This window comes from Hemitrygon akajei, chromosome 14, assembly GCF_048418815.1.
Source record: "Hemitrygon akajei chromosome 14, sHemAka1.3, whole genome shotgun sequence".
Classification (NCBI taxonomy): domain Eukaryota; kingdom Metazoa; phylum Chordata; class Chondrichthyes; order Myliobatiformes; family Dasyatidae; genus Hemitrygon; species Hemitrygon akajei.
The window spans coordinates 20,407,984-20,424,827 of NC_133137.1; the positions used below are offsets into that span (position 1 = coordinate 20,407,984).

The 16,844-nt window shown below is 40.5% G+C and overlaps 2 protein-coding genes across 2 annotated transcripts in view; one reads left to right on the forward strand and one right to left on the reverse strand.

Annotated features, from left to right (window-relative positions):
• setd1ba (SET domain containing 1B, histone lysine methyltransferase a) overlaps positions 1 to 16,033 on the reverse strand; it is a 153,769-nt gene extending 137,736 nt beyond the window's left edge. The window contains exons 1-7 of the mRNA XM_073065588.1: positions 15,829 to 16,033; positions 15,408 to 15,519; positions 15,093 to 15,247; positions 14,798 to 14,896; positions 14,348 to 14,618; positions 13,715 to 13,836; positions 1,613 to 2,824 (exon numbers count right to left, since the gene is read on the reverse strand). Of these exons, the coding sequence (XP_072921689.1) occupies positions 1,613 to 2,824; positions 13,715 to 13,836; positions 14,348 to 14,618; positions 14,798 to 14,896; positions 15,093 to 15,247; positions 15,408 to 15,480 (1,932 nt within the window). The 5' untranslated portion in view covers positions 15,481 to 15,519; positions 15,829 to 16,033. The remainder of the gene's footprint in view (positions 1 to 1,612; positions 2,825 to 13,714; positions 13,837 to 14,347; positions 14,619 to 14,797; positions 14,897 to 15,092; positions 15,248 to 15,407; positions 15,520 to 15,828) is intronic.
• Positions 16,034 to 16,176: 143 nt separating this feature from the next.
• rhof (ras homolog family member F) overlaps positions 16,177 to 16,844 on the forward strand; it is a 61,231-nt gene continuing 60,563 nt past the window's right edge. Inside the window, exon 1 of the mRNA XM_073065590.1 lies at positions 16,177 to 16,381. Coding sequence (XP_072921691.1) covers positions 16,367 to 16,381 — 15 coding nt within the window. The 5' untranslated portion in view covers positions 16,177 to 16,366. The remainder of the gene's footprint in view (positions 16,382 to 16,844) is intronic.

Consider the following 16,844-nt stretch of genomic DNA (forward strand, 5'->3'; position numbering starts at 1 on the left):
AAAGATACAAAATTGGCTGCATCTTAAGAGTCACAAAATGTAAGAACTTTGTCAAGGGCTGGCACATGATACATCTGATGGCAATTTATATTAAGCCCAGTGACCTATAAATCTTTAACTTTAGCAATATCAATGGCTTTGATGTAATAAAATTTCAAAAGCAATACAAGACACAGCTATTACCAGGTGATGCCTTTAGAATGGTTGAGCAAGGATAAATTGCTACCTGTGGCCTTTTGTTAATTTGATTGATGACATGAAGAAAGAAAGAATAACACAATTTTTCAAGTGTGTCAATTCACAAACAGGAATGGATTATAAAGAGTAGAAAGATTGTGCCCAGTTGCCAAGGAATCTGGATAATTTGAGAGAATTTTTTTTTAATGAGAGTTTAATGCAAAGGAACACGTAGTTATCCTAAGGAATGCATAGGGGGGATTGATAGCAAAGTGGTAAATAAATGCAAATTAAACTGAAACTTGGACTTGCATTCCTAAGCTAGAAGGAATTTTACATTTGGAAATAGAGCCAACTCATAGAAACCAGAGGGGAAACAGGATGTTTTACGTAATAAATCATAATTTGGAATACGTGGCATGAAAAACAGTAATAGTAATTGTCAGAAAAGGAATTTTGGAAAACTTTGGAATAGAAAACTTGGCACATTGTGACTGAGAAGTGTGCAAGAGAGTGGAACTAATGGACTAATTCTTTCAAAAAGTCAGCACAGACAAAATAGTTGTAATTGCTTCGTCTGTACTGAGGTGGTACGATAATTGTATAAGGCTCTCCGAAGAATTATACTTCAATTAGTTACAAAATGGAATTAGATGTACTAAGCCACTATGATAGTTGTACTCACATCAACAACTTTCAAAAATACAGACCTGATCAGTGGCAGTGTTCATTTCTTTTTGTCCCTTACTTTCAAGCTGAACAGCAGCAAATTAGTGGAACTCCAGGCAAATTATAGCACAGACCGAACTCATTGAAAAGCAATGCCAATGACTACTGTATGACATTCAACCAGGATTTCAAGAATTAACAAATCTGTTTCCTTTTGGTTAAGGCAACTGGCATTATAAAATATATTTAGAAAACAAGAAAAAGACAAATCCATGATAATGTAAAGCCTAGCTACGGTAACAGGTTCTATTTAGCACACAAATTGACATAAAGAACAAGCTGCAGAAAGTTGTAAACTTAGTCATCTCCATCACGGGCACTAGCATCTGTAGTATCCAGGACATCTTTAAGGAGCGATGCCTCAAAAAGGTGGCATCCATCATTAAGGACACTCACCACCTAGGTCATGCCTTGTTCTCATTGTTACCACCAAGGAGGAGGTACAGAAGTGTGAAGACACTCACTCAATGACTCAATGATTCAGGAACAGCTTCTTCCCCTCTGCCATCTGTTTTCTGAATGGACATGAACCCATGAACACTACCTCACATGCCAGTGATATTAAACCCTGGTTCTGATTCTCAAATTAGGATCAAGTTCAAGAACACCTCACAAAAAGATGAGGAATCTTATACAGAATAGCACACTGTGTGTTAAGCTATACAAAGTACAATGCAAAACTTAGGCAGAAAATTGGTTTACTCACTTCTTCCAGTACATCTGGAGCAGGCGTTGGTTCTACAGCTTCATTATTTGCCTCGCAGGTCTCTGCTTTAACTGCAGGTGCCCGACTATCAGAAGATGTGGAGAACCTACTCATCTGACTGGACTGATCAACAGGTGTCATACCGGCCTCTGACACGGACCTTGAGCTTTGGTTCTGTTGGACAGTTTCAAAAATAGGATCCTCGTCATCCGAATCCGGAAGGGGAGTTGGACTTACATCCTCCAGGCCCGTGCTGGAAGGGCGAGAGGACGGAGTAGGACCTCGTTGAAGCAAGTGAGTGTTTGACCCAGGAAGCGGCAATGGGGATAGTTGGGAGGAAGAGGAAGATATGGGACTGTGCTCCATTTTGATGTCAATATCAGATTCTTGGTCGAAGAAGGGAAGCTTCGTTCGTTGCTCCTTCAAAAGCATTTCAATACGAGAATCTAAACTGTTTGGTTGAGTTGAGCTACTAGCTGTTTCAGGTACTAGGGCTTCAGGAGTCACAGACCTTTCAGGAGATTTGGTAAAGGAAGCAGGTGTCTGATCATTTGAGATGTTAGTCTCCAAAGAAACTGAATCTTCCATTTTTTCCTTTGCAGGCCCAACATCCAAATTGGCATTATTTTGCCCAAAGGCATCGGATGGTAGCACAGGTCTTCTGTAATCATGATCTCTGGATGACTGACCATGTTGCTGATCCAAGGTACGGGGGTAAAATGGTTGAGTAGAGTGCACATTTTGGTAGGGAGAAAAGGCTGACTGGTAGTTTGTCCCAGACTGGCTCACTGAAGGGTTATGTGAAAAGGATCCACTCTCGGAGCGAGCTGACTTGTAAGTGTTAATTGGAAGCTCAGAACCTCTATACGTTCCTGTGTTATGTGAGTAATGGTGTCCCAATCTCCTGAAGGAATCTTGATAATTGGATTCCGGTCTTCTGGACTTGTACCCAGACTCCTGTGAGTACGAATAAGCTGGTGTACTCTGCCGACTAGAGTAGCTGGAATCCTGCGAGTAGGGGGTTCCCAACCGTGGGGTATGTGGTGTGCCTTGGGACGACTGTGGCGTATACTGGCTGTACGAATTTGGAGTATCCTGGCGACAACTGGAATAAGCAGTATCATGGGAGAAAGGGGTGCTACTATTCGGGGTTACAGACGGTCCGACGGGAAGGTAATTTTCACCGCTTCGAGGTTTCTGGAGATCATTGACCTGTAGCAATGAGAAGACAAAGAATTATTGCTTGAGCCTTAACAAATTTAAATATCTTGTTTTGGCACTGACAGCTTAGTGTTCTCAACAACTTGAGAACACTACTCTAACAATATTCAACAATTGCACATATTATGGTGGAATAGAATAGCAAAGGAGAAAAAGATTCAAATTAGAAATTCAGCTACTGTGAAATTAGCTGAGTTCTTATTACTCCTAAGATGACTAGATCAATGGCCATAACCACTGCCACTCCACAGTTGGCTTTAAGGATACACAACTTCCGGTCTCTTTCTGGCGAGTGAGCATCCTATTTTGCCTTTTATAATGCACCTTAAAAGAACAGGGTTAAAATCATCGTGCAGAATCAAAAAACAATCCTTCCAAGCAGAAATACTGCAGAAGGCACATCTGCTGTACTACTATGAGTGGACTGAATTACAACGGATTCCAGTTAATTGGGCCATCTGTTAACAGGGGCATCCACTTATTTGGGACGACTCTTGGAACAAAAACTAATCCAGAAAATAGCTGGGATTCCCTTAGTTTATCTGAGTCACTATGTCGTTTAATTGCGGCAAGAGACTGCTGCTGAACAGTTTCAAACTAGTGTCAGACACATGCACTTGTATGGATATTAGATGCTACACCGTGCTGAGAGTGAACGACTCTTAAACAGCGTCAGTTACATGCGATTGTGCATGTTCAAAACGAAGCTATAGTTCAAATAAGCAGCGAGTCAATTCAGAACTGACTTGTAGATGCCAGAAACTGTGGGGGTGGGGTGGGAAAGAGGGGGTGTAAATGAAACAATTTCACTACTTCAACAAGTTAGGGACTACGAAGATTTAAGGTATTGACAATCATCTTGAATGTCACAATGAAAATGAAGATTTGGAGGATGCAATTGCCGAAAATAGGTGTCTGCGCCAATTTTGTTCATTTACAGACAATCAAAAGAACACGGCAGCATACACTAGATGAATTCCTCCATCAATAACTGCTAGGAACTAATACAGTTTTATAGTACTGTATTGATAGTACTCAAATTTGTTCTGTATTTCATTTAAATACATAATTTATTACTTAAACGGTAGTTGGTCTTTTGTACATTTTTAACTATTTTCATGGAACTTTGGCTAATTGGGCCAAAATGTACTGATCCTGAAGTGTCCCAATTATCTGGAATCCACTTTAGTTTTCCCTGGGTTTTTACAAATGCTGATAGATGTAGTGCTGGTGTGCCAAGCCATTAGTGTGATACAGTTTCACAGCCAGTCATTAAGTCAGACATGGTAACAAAATGATCAATTCACCAATACCTGGTAGGAACATATGGGCTGAATCTTAATATTCTATGTTTTTAGAACCTCCCTAAACCCCACCAACTAGCCTGGCTAAGATAAACATAGGCTTTGCAGTATCAGCAATATGAACCTACAGTGAACTACAGGTGCCCCTGTTTTACAAATGTTCGTTTTACGACAGCTCGCTGTCACGAAAGACCTACATTAGTACCTGTTTTCGCTAACCAAAGACACCCGCTTTATACGTGTGTTTACCCCAAGAAAGACTACCATGACCGTGAAGCCTTGTGCGGGCAGTTGTGTGCTCATGCGTGTACGTACGCATGTATGTACGTGCGTAGGCATGTACATGCCAATTTTTTTTCTCCAAATCGATTTTGACTCGCTGTCTTCCCAATTTTGATAAGTGAAACGACGCTGTACATACAATATTTCTACTTTATATAGGCTGTATATTTATCATATATACAGCTTTTACTATATGCTTTTGACCTGCTTTTACTATATGTTAGTGTTATTTTAGGTTTTATGTGTTATTTGGTTTGATTTGGTAGGTTATTTTTTGGGTCTGGGAATGCTCAAAAATTTTTCCCATATAAATTAATGGTAATTGCTTCTTCGCTTTACAACGTTTTGGCTTACAAACGGTTTCATAGGAACGCTCTACCTTTGGACAGTGGGGGAAACCTGTACCACCAGCTTTACAGAGTACCTCCAAGCATTTCTTCTCAAATAACGTCCACATTTAAAAAAAATCAACAATTAAGTCTGCTATTTTGCTAAGCCAGTTTCCTAATGAAATAACCCATAAATTAGTTGCATTAAGTGGTTTAAAGGGGAAATTAATTCAAAGGTGTGACAGGAACTGCAGAAACCCAAAATCCTGAACTTATCTTTTTTTTCTGTAAGTATAAATCAACCGGAAAAAACTGTATTTTGAAGTACTTGGCTTAAGTACAGATGCATTTTAACAGCTGTCTCAAGTTCATGATTCACAAAAATGAAACTAAACCCATTCAGAAACTAAAGAAATTGTATCACTGGACACTGCTGTCAAATGTTTACTGCATTTTTTAAAAATTGTTCTTCAAATCTCTCCCTTCTGTTCCATTTTAACAATTCCATCATCTATTAATGGCCATATTTATTACTATCAATGATCCAAAACTTGCCTACACAACTCAGTATTCATTGCAAAATTCATTCCAACAGCTGATGCTTTTGGACACATACCTAAATAATGTAGAACACCTTTTCCAAAATATTGAGCTTTAGGAAAAGCACCTTTTGGCCCACCAACTATCCAGCACCAATCAATGTTAATCATATCTTTCTCCCTCTAGCATACTCATCAGCTCCCAACTCTAGCTAATTTTCCTGCCATTTGCAGTGGTCAATTTACCAACCAAAAGTGAGAGAAAACTGGAACCCATGCAGTCACAGAGGTAGCAAGCAAAATCCACACACTCAGCACCCAAGGTCAGGAATGAGCCCAGGTCACTGGATCGATACTCATCTTTGTCCCACTGTACCACCCCTAATGAGATTAGTTTTAACTACTTAATTATGAAATTATGACAACCATTAATATCTGAGAACTACTCTTTGCAATTAACAATTCAGCCAGAAATGAACATTTTTAACTGGAAATTCCCAAAAAGACAACTCATTCACTTAGCAGCAGTGAAACTGTATAAATTCATAGACTCAGTTCAGGTTTTTAGATCAGTCATTTCCCTCTCTTGCTTTCCTGCCCGACCTTCCAACTTTCTCTATTTGGCAACAATACAGTTCCACCATCACATCCAAATGACATGTTTTCTGTTAGCATGTATTGGTAGGCTGTTTGATACTGAGAAGCATTCTGTCTAATTTTGATCCTGAGAGCATCCAATGCCCATAACCAAATACTTTACAGTTCAAGTCTTTGGCAATTCCAGAACAGGAATGGTTTGCCTCTCTAATCCAGTGAGCAATGACAGGTAGTCTACTGCTTGCCCAGAATAAATCCATTTATCTTACACCAATTAGTTTCACACCAGGCTCCACATACAGCAATCAGGCCATTGGAAACATGTTAACTACTTGATTAATACAGGAATAACCACAAAACTAGAACTTATACTGACTGTAAATGCCAAATTATGGTCATTAATACAGAAATTAAACAGAATCCAAAGCTACATGATTGGTAGTATGGAGGGTGGGGGGAGGTTATTTATGGAGTGCTATTTGCAGCGACACAATTTGATTCACATGTGGGAAGATGAAGAGATCTTTGTTCAAGGCTACCTTTCAAACACTGCATTTTACCAAGCCAAACAAAACTACAAGTGGGTTGAATTTCTGCAACAATTTCTTTCAGATTACATTTCTCTTAACAAAAAAGGCTATTTAAATGTCATTCCATTAATCACTTCATTAATGGCACTCTTCCATATTAGCAGAGACGTGCAAGAATTTAAGTTTGACATGGACAGACCCTGTAATATGAAACCAAAGCACAACAGTTCAGTGAGAATAATTGCAGACAGAAAAAGGACCACAAATTTGCCCTATGATTCTCTTTATATTGTCAATTCATGCAACTCTAACAGGGTCCACAGACTCCACCAAACGGGCTATCTTTCAACACAAAGTAGAAAAGTTAATTTGCACCCAAATCATTTCCAGAGACTTCATAACACATTGTAAAAAGAATTCACTGGCTAAGTGTTAACTGTCTGCATAGAATCAATGGGTGACAAGACAAAAAACGGGAATACAGAAGGTAATCAGAACAAACAAAAATTAATACGATGAATTTATAGCAGTAGTTCTAGTTATATTGTAGAAGAACATTTTGTCTATTTACATCTTAGTTTCCCCTTATTTAAAAACATTAATGCATTTAAAATATTTCTCCATTAAATCATAATCTCATTTATATTTTAAAAGCAAATCTTTTGTCAGCAACAATATAAAACTACATGCTAGTAAGTGGCAGCAACCACGAGGAAATCTGCAAATACTGGAAATTCAAGCAATGCACACAAAATGCTGGTGGAACGCAGCAGGCCAGGCAGCATCCATAGAAATGAGCAATCAACTTTTCGGGCCGAGACCCTTCGTCAGGACTAACGGAAAAAAGAGATAGTAAGAGATTTGAAAGGGGGAGACCCGAAATGATAAAGACAGGAGGGGGAGGGATGAAGCTAAGAGCTAGGAAGTTGATTGGCAAAAGGGATACAAGGCTGGAGAAGGTGGGGGGGGGGGGGTATCATAGGACGGAAGGCCTTGAAAGAAAGAAAGGGGGAAGGAAGCACCAGAGGAAGATGGAGAACAGGCAAGGAGTTATTGTGAGAGGGAATGAGAGAGAAAAAAAAGGGAAAAAAATTACATATAGCCAAAAATATAAAGGAGGATAGTAAAAGCTTCTTTAGGTATGTGAATAGCAAAAAAGTAGTTAAGACCAAAATTGGGCCATTGAAGACAGAAACGGGTGAATTTATTATGGGGAACAAGGAAATGGACGACGAGTTGAACAGGTACTTTGGATCTGTCTTCACTAGGGAAGACACAAGCAATCTCCCAGATGTAATACTGGCCAAAGGAACTAGGGTAAAGGATGAACTGAAGGAAATTTATATTAGGCAAGAAACGGTGTTGGATAGACTGTTGAGTCTGAAGGCTGTTAAGTCCCCGGGACCTGATAGTCTGCATCCCAGGGTACTTAAAGAGATGGCTCTAGAAATCGTGGATGAATTGGTAATCATTTTCCAATGTTCTATAGATTCAGGAACAGTTCCTGCTGATTGGAGGGTGGCTAATGTTGTCCCACTTTTCAAGAAAGGAGGGAAAGAGAAAACAGGGAATTATAGACCGGTTAGCCTGACGTCAGTGGTGGGAAAGATGCTGGAGTCAATTATAAAAAAGGAAATTACGACACATTTGGATAGCAGTAGAAGGATCAGTCCGAGTCAGCATGGATTTATGAAGGGAAAATCATGCTTGACCAATCTTCTGGAGTTTTTTTGAGGATGTAACTATGAAAATGGACAAGGGAAAACCAGTCCTGGACTTCCAGAAAGCTTTTGATAAAGTCCCACATAGGAGATTAGTGGGCAAAATTAGGGCACATGGTATTGGGGGCAGAGTACTGACATGGATTGAAAATTGGCTGGCTGACAGGAAACAAAGAGTAGCGATTAACAGGTCCCTTTCAGAATGGCAAGGTGTGACCAGTGGGGTACTGCAAGGTTCGGTGCTGGGACCGCAGCTGTTTACAATATACATTAATGATTTAGGTGAAGGGATTAAAAGTAACATTAGCAAATCTGCCGATGACACAAAGTTGGGTGACAGTGTGAAATGTCAGGAGGATGTTATGAGAATGCAGGGTGACTTGGACTGGTTGGGTGAGTGGGCAAATGTATGGCAGATGCAGTTTAATGTGGATAAATGTGAGGTTATCCACTTTGGTGGCAAGAACAGGAAGGCAGATTACTATCTAAATGGAGTCAAGTTAGGAAAAGGGGAAGTACAACGAGATCTAGGTGTTCTTGTACATCAGTCAATGAAAGCAAGCATGCAGGTACAGCAGGCAGTGAAGAAAGCTAATGGCATGCTGGCCTTTTTAACAAGAGGAATTGAGTATAGGAGTAAAGAGGTCCTTCTGCAGCTGTACAGGGCCCTGGTGAGACCCCACTTGGAGTATTGTCTGCAGTTTTGGTCTCCAAATTTGAGGAAGGACATTCTTGCTATTGAGGGAGTGCAGCGTAGGTTCACAAGGTTAATTCCCGCAATGGCGGGACTGTCATATGTTGAAAGATTGGAGCGACTGGGCTTGTATATACTGGAATTTAGGATGAGAGGGGATCTGATTGAAACATATAAGATTATTAAAGGATTGGACACGCTGGAGGCAGGAAGCATGTTCCCGCTGATGGGTGAGTCCAGAACTAGAGGCCACAGCTTAAGAATAAGGGGTAGGCAATTTAGAACAGAGATGCGGAAAAACTTTTTCACCCAGAGAGTGGTGGATATGTGGAATGCTCTGCCCCAGAAGGCAGTGGAGGCCAAGTCTCTGGATGCTTTCAAGAGAGAGTTAGATAGAGCTCTTATAGATAGCGGGGTCCAGGGATATGGGGAGAGGGCAGGAGCGGGGTACTGATTGTGTATGATCAGCCATGATCACAATGGATGGTGGTGCTGGCTAGAAGGGCCGAATGGCCTACTCCTGCACCTACTGTCTATTGTCTATATATATATAGATAGAGGGATGGGGTAAGAAGGGAAGGAGGGGCATTAACAGAAGTTAGAGAAATCAATGTTCATGCCATCAGGTTGCAGGCTACCCAGACAGAAAATAAGGTGTTGTTCCTCCAAGCTGAGTGTGGCTTCATCTCGACAGTAGTGGAGGGCATGGATTGATATATCGGATTGGAAATGGGATGTGGAATTAAAATGTGTGGATACTGGGAGAACCTGCTTCCTCTGTAGGACAGAGCATAGGTGTTAAGTGAAATAGTCTCCCAGTCTGCGTCGGATCTCACCAATATATAGAAGGCCATACTGGGAGCACCGGACACGGTATACCACACCAGACGACTCACAGGTGAAGGTGTCGCCTCACCTGGAAGGACTGTCTGGGGCCCTGACTGGTGGTGAGGAAGGAAGTGTAAGGGCAGGTGTAGCACTTGTTCTACTTACAAGGATAAGTGCCAGGAGGGAGGTCGATGGGAAGGGATGGGGGGGAGAAACAAATGGACAAGGGAGTCGCGTAGGGAGCGATCCCTGCGGAAAGCAGAAAGTTGGAGAGAGGGAAAGATGTACTTGGTGGTGGGATCTCATTGGAGATGGCTAATAAGTGGTCTTTAGACTATGGAGTGGGCACGTGATGAACAATTAAGTACTGATCATTAGGTTTCTGTTAAGAAAAGCTAGAATTTGATTAGAGTCTTGACAGTACTACCTGAAAATACAAGCTGTATGCATAAAAAGTGTCCACCTCAGCAGACTTTCAAGGCAACTTTCAACTGTAAAGCATGCACACTATGCACACATATATCCGCAATTCTTTTTAAATGTAAAACAGTCCTTGAAATGAAACTTATAAAAGTACAATATACATAATGTAAGACACTAAAACTTCATAGCTACACAGCCTAAGTTTCTATATTACAAAAAAAACTTGTCTTTTGCCTTATAATTTCTTCCTTTCTATTAGTGTTTCCCAAAGGCCAACACACTCGAACCACAGTGATACATCATAATTACAATAATTATTAACAATCAATACACCACCAATATTACCAGGAGCCCAGCAAGACAAAAGGAAGCACACACACAAACCTATTCTTATGTCACCCTACGTCCTCATGCTAATTTTGCCAAATGAAATCATTGAACAACTAGTAGAGTACACATCGATACAAGGGAAAATGGATGATAGATAGATAGATAGATAGATACTTTATTCATCCCCATGGGGAAATTCAACTTTTTTCCAATGTCCCATACACTTGTTGTAGCAAAACTAATTACATACAATACTTAACTCAGTAAAAAATATGATATGCAGCTAAATCGCTATCTCAAAAAGCATTAATAATAGCTTTTAAAAAGTTCTTAAGTCCTGGCGGTAGAATTGTAAAGCCTAATGGCATTGGGGAGTATTGACCTCTTCATCCTGTCTGAGGAGCATTGCATCGATAGTAACCTGACGCTGAAACTGCTTCTCTGTCTCTGGATGGTGCTATGTAGAGGATGTTCAGAGTTATCCATAATTGACCGTAGCCTACTCAGCGCCCTTCGCTCAGCTACCGATGTTAAACTCTCGAGTACTTTGCCCACGACAGAGCCCGCCTTCCTTACCAGCTTATTAAGACGTGAGACGTGTCAGTGAGCTCACTGTCAGTGATAAATGTAAAATTCTCCATGACAGCTCTTAACTTTAATGATGCGACGAAACATTAGTTCTGTCTCTATAAGCTTAGTTGCATTGCATGGGGAGTTGATGGGCAGCTAAAGTTTTGTCCTCATGTTTATCCTGAAACAATTGCCAGAATGTGTTTTGAAGCAGATTCTGCTCAGCCAGTTATTTTGTTGTGAATGCTCTAGGATGATGAATGAGCAGTGACCAATTGTCCTTTCTAGCCTCATAAAAGCCAAGCATAACATTCTTAAAGTCAACTTGCCTGAGATAGATAAAACAAAATACAGATTTAAACCCTGGAGATTGTAGCATCTGGAAATATAAATACACTGTCAAATAATTCATGCAGTTATTAAGGTCTGTGGTCTATACAGAAATGAGAAATAAAAATGGCAAGACAAAACAGCTTTGAAGCTTTAGTCAAAGTTCAACATCAAGACTTAAACTGTTAATGCTATAATCCAAGCTATAATTAATGTTAAATGGCTATAAATGAGTCCAGAGGAAGGGTCCAAGCCCAAAACGTCGACTGTTTATTCATTTCCATTGATGCTGCCTGACCTGCAGAGTTCCTCCAGCATTTTGTGTGTGTTACTCTAAATGGTGTGTTTTCCCAGAGTTTAGCATTATTTTACTTTCCACACAGAAAGCCTGTGACGTAATCTGATACGGAAGAATCCCAGCACCTATTCTGAAGGTCTTCATTAAGTGCATATTGTGGCATTCTGACAGACAAGTTATAGGAGTCCAGCTACTAAGATTTAGTCTACCTCAGCTAACCATTAGGCATTAAACTGGAAAATATCAGCACAAGATACAGATTATTATGCAGAGACTGAGTAACACCCATTAAATAACTCTGGATTATTGCAGCTTATGGAGTTGTTGATAATGTTAATTTCTCCAGTGAACAGTCCTTCACTTTTAATGAAATAAAAGGCCGGATTTGTGCTCCAATGCATTACTATATAATCACCATTATTAGCTGACAGGGTATCACAAAGGATTCTCCCACCGTAATCTCCCATGTATTGGCCACAACGGGAAAAAAAGCCACAGGAGGTTCCAAACCTGGACCCCAGACACAGACATTTCCCCACAATGTCGAAAGAAAACACCAGATAACAAACTACCACTGACCACTTCCTTCACACACTTCCAAGGTTGATGTTATAGATATACATTGGATCTGAAACACAACAGGGAACTAATTTGGAAACTAACCTTGGGTCAGTGATTAATGTATTCCATATTTTAGAGACAAAGGTTGAAAAAACTGTTTTAACCATCAATTTGAAGAAAGCAGTCTTGTCACAATTACTTTTTAAATAAATTAAGATATTTTCTCATTAAGTATGGGCAAAATTTCAAAAGTATTGATGAAACTTGAGAAAATTTAAAGTTATTTAGGCATTTAACTATATATCTTTTTAGCAATTGCCTCAAGCAAAGCCTACTTAACAGCTCTATGAAGTCAAATTAGATTTAACCAAATTAAGTAATTATTTATGAAAAGCTGGGGCAAACGTTTAATTTGGATTTTTTCTATAAAACAGTAATTGAGCAGAAAAACAGCAATGAGTCATCCCATTGCCACTTTTAAAAGACTGGGACAGTCTGGCTCACTGCATATGTGTATCAAATAATGTATACACATACTTTTGATAATAAATGTACTTTGAACCATACACAAGATATGCATAACCAGATACATTACGATCAGGAACAACTTTGCACCACAGTGTAAAATAAAATTGAAAGAAACCTACATTGAGTAAACATGAAGGTCATAACTAGATAGCACAGATCTGAAGTTTAGAGAAAAAAAATTGATGGGGTGGATGAAGGGTCTCCATCACAGTACAGTTATTGTTTTAGACACATCTTCAGAACCACTGTCTAAGAAAGTTGTTTGTGACAGAAGCCCCTCCCCCCAACATGCTGAAGAACACCCCAATGAACATTTATGCTACAATCTACAAGGCTGTTGATTTAGAAAGTTGGATTAATTCCCTCAAACTAACACCCACTCCCCCGTAAACATAACTAACCAACAGGCCTCCTACTGTGCATAAAATTCTATCAATGATTGATCTCCCATATCAACAAACAAGGAAACAGAGTTTGACTTTTAAAGTGGAAATCGCTCAACGTTTTGAATAGCAATCCTCTTTTTCTAATGTATCAAGGCATCAACAACTTTGAATAAGGTGCTCAATCAGGACCTGATAGTTTTTCCATTTTAAAAGAAATAGAAATTTATTGAACTGCTATGTTATAGATATTTTAATTCTTTCAGACCCACTCTATTCCTATTGAAAACGTTGGATGGAATCGGCAAGTCCCGTTAATCTACTGCCTCCACGATAAGGAGCTTTAAAACCGCGCAACGGTCTAAGGAGCTTTGACTGCGTCGCTACACTCAGCGTACTGAGATTCACATGGGGGACTTGGCTCTAAATATTCACATTGGCGTTGGTGAGAATCATCGATAAGCCAGTTTTTATTTCAAAAATTTGACTCTCTGCTCTCGCGCCCCCAGTTAAACTGACCGCATTAATATAACCGTAAAGTTGCCTAGTGGGGTTCACTGAAACACATTATTTCAACGCACGAGTTATAAAGCGGCTGTTACAGTATAATCAAGCACAATAAAACTGTCCATACCTGTCCAAACTCATTGTTTATTATGGGAGAGGAGTCAAAAAAGGCATCGGTACCGACAGGAAGCGTCTGGGGGGTGAAATGACCACTGACCAGCAACTCGTAGTACCTCATCCGATGTTCACCTGGAGGATATCAGAAGCGTGATCACTACGGAGCGTTCAGTCAGAAAACAGGGCTAAATCTATACACAATCCGGAGCCAGTCGCTGAAGAGAACAGACGGGCACCCCTCAAAACTGAAACAAACGACACCCTTCATTACCGGAATCAACATATTGATCCCAATTCCACGTGACTGATGTATTTATAAAAAACTGACTACTTGGTAAAAACTTGCCGCGAATGATATCAAATCAAAAGAGTGGGGCTGCATAGTCAACGGCCATTCATTCATGTATCAACAACTAACAAGTTTCTTGAAATGCACAGGATGGGAAGATTTTACAAATTGCAGCAGTCCCTGTTTCCTAGCAACATTAAACAACTTGCATTTGTATGTCCACGTGACTAGCAAACGCCGTGAAAATGAGTCAATATTACATATTTAAATGACAACCCCGATAATAAAACGAACATGACCTTAGCGACAGCCAGTCCGGTAGAACGCACGTAAATAAAAGTAACTTCTTTCCACCTTTGGTGTCGAGTTCCACATGGATGATGTTTCCCATCACGGAAGTGCTGTGGAGGTGCTGGACTGTATCTTTCGCTCCCTTCACCGTCGCAAACACCACTTTAGCGATTCCCAAGTGCTTTTTATTCTTGGGATTGTAAAGTATCTCCACTTCTTCCACCTCGCCGTATTTCTTGCACATGTCCAGCAGAAACCCCTCTCGAATGTTGTCATTCAGCTTTGCAAACGTAACCTGCTTAGGAGGTACGGGTCCCACGTAATGCTCGTCGATCTGTTGGCACCAGGAGTACATTCAATCAAATTTACCCTCTATCTCTAATCAAAAAGAGAAGTTTTATATTTGTTTATTCCCGTTCTGGAGTTGCAAAGTAAAAAATGTTGGAGTGATATGCTACCGACAAAAATGAATATTCAAATAGTGGAAAAACCGTCCCGACTTCCTCAACTTACTTTAAATTTTGGAACAGGCAAAACCATCTCTTTGCTTTTGGTCCACATGCGTCCAAGCCGAGGGTCTCTGACGGTATCAACCGGTGGAACACCGGGATTCTGTAACGACAATGTTTTAACACTACTTTGAAGGGGGGAAGTGAAGAACGTGTAGTAAACAGAATATACAAGTTTAAGAGAACCTGACAGGACAAACCATAATGTAACTTTATTCGCTTCTAACATTGTAACAATGGCAGCATCCTCTGCAAAACACAGCAAACACCGAGGCAAACACTGCCACAGCAATACTCACGGGGAGACTGAAATTTTGGCCATCATAGCGGTAGAGTTTGTGCTGTCCCTTCTTCAACGCTGGGTCAATAATCAACTTATAACTTCGCCAATGGTGACTTTTTCTCTCTGCTGAACTCCCTCCTGCGTGGCTGTGCTCCATCCCATTGATCAAACCTGCAAACGGCAAAACCACAAGAAGATTTCAAACAAAGCTGATCAGTGCCTCAGTTCTTCATATTTTCCTCTGCCTTCCACGAATGCGTTGCAAATTAAATGGGGAATCTAAGCCCGTTGGACCATTAGAGAAAGAGAGACGAGAGAAAAACAATCTCACTTGAACTCTGTTTCTTGCCATGATCTTCGTGGTGCCTCGGTTTCTCGCCAGGTCTCAGCTCTTTGAAAGACATTGTCGTCGATTTCTAAGGTTTGGGACCGAACGGCGTGATCTGCAAAACAATTACATTTCGCTGATTAGATTACATTGTAGAACCCCTGCCTCCTTTTTGCGAGCCAACACATATTGTGTGCTTCTGCTCAGTCTACGTATCCCACAATCCACCCGCCTGCTCCGGGGAGATTAACTAGCCTTCCATTCCCTCCGCACATTCAACGCTTCAATCCGTTCCAAAAAAAAATATTGACCCACTCGGCCGGTCGAAACAACAATTTAAACGTGTATTTTTTCAACGCAGTTGGACTTTGGGCGCCTCAGATTTCGCCACCTCCGTGATTTACCCGGCTTCAAACCCACTTACAGTAATTTTGAATCAGAAGTGGGAATCCAACCATATTTACGTAGCGTGAAATTGGGTCCCCAAACAAGATGGGTATAGGTGGTTCAAGTTTGAGCACTCCAATTGAGCATTAACTTCCATTTCGCCATTGCCCGTCCGCGCAGCCGAGCTGTCCCCGGTCGTTGCTTTGACGGCGACACCGTTGCAAGGCCCGGGGATACTCGGCCGCTCCGTCACACAATAGTTAACTTCCGAGTGGTTTGAATGGTTGGCCGATTTTGCTTGTTAAAAGGTGGTTGGCAAAGGCAGCCAATCAGAAGGGGGCTTGCATGGGGCTTGTGCGGTTTTTGAAGCAGCTCCTGGAACAGAGAGGTTCTCATTAGGCTTTGTGTGCGAATGGGAGCGTTATAGGAGCCGTGGAGACGGCGCTGGCCGTGTTACCTTGGAATAGGGCTGTCCTTCCCACTCCCCAGCACAGTGGCTTCCTCCTTTTTTTTCCAAATCAGGAATCTAGATTCTTCAATCTTCCGCCACATTTGAAGAGCTGGTGACGAATCGGATGCACTCTTTCGAAGTACTGAAGAATATTCTTATTTTTTTTAAAAACCTTTCCTTTTTGGAATTCATCTTGGGGTCGAAACTAGGTCACGGCATACCCGTCTGCAGTTACATTGAAATGAAGCCTTTGTAAAGAAAAATGAAGCAAAATGTGTTTTTATATAATTCTTATAAAAGGATGTTTTTCTAAAGACAGAGGAATCGTTTAGCAGTACATTTGTATTTGTAAATGTAATGTAAGTCTTAAGGTTGGTTTTCATTTTAAAAGATGTTCATATTTCTCAGATTGTATTTTTCAATATAGACAACATTTATTTTCAACTTTACACAATGGATGGCTTGCTTTAATATTTTTTTCTTGAGGCAGATTGGCGTTGTTCTTTATTTGACAACGCTAACACTCAATTTTATTTTTAATTGGTGTATTTGTGGCCTGTAACATGGTCGTTTCAATACACTATCCTAGAACACATATCAGA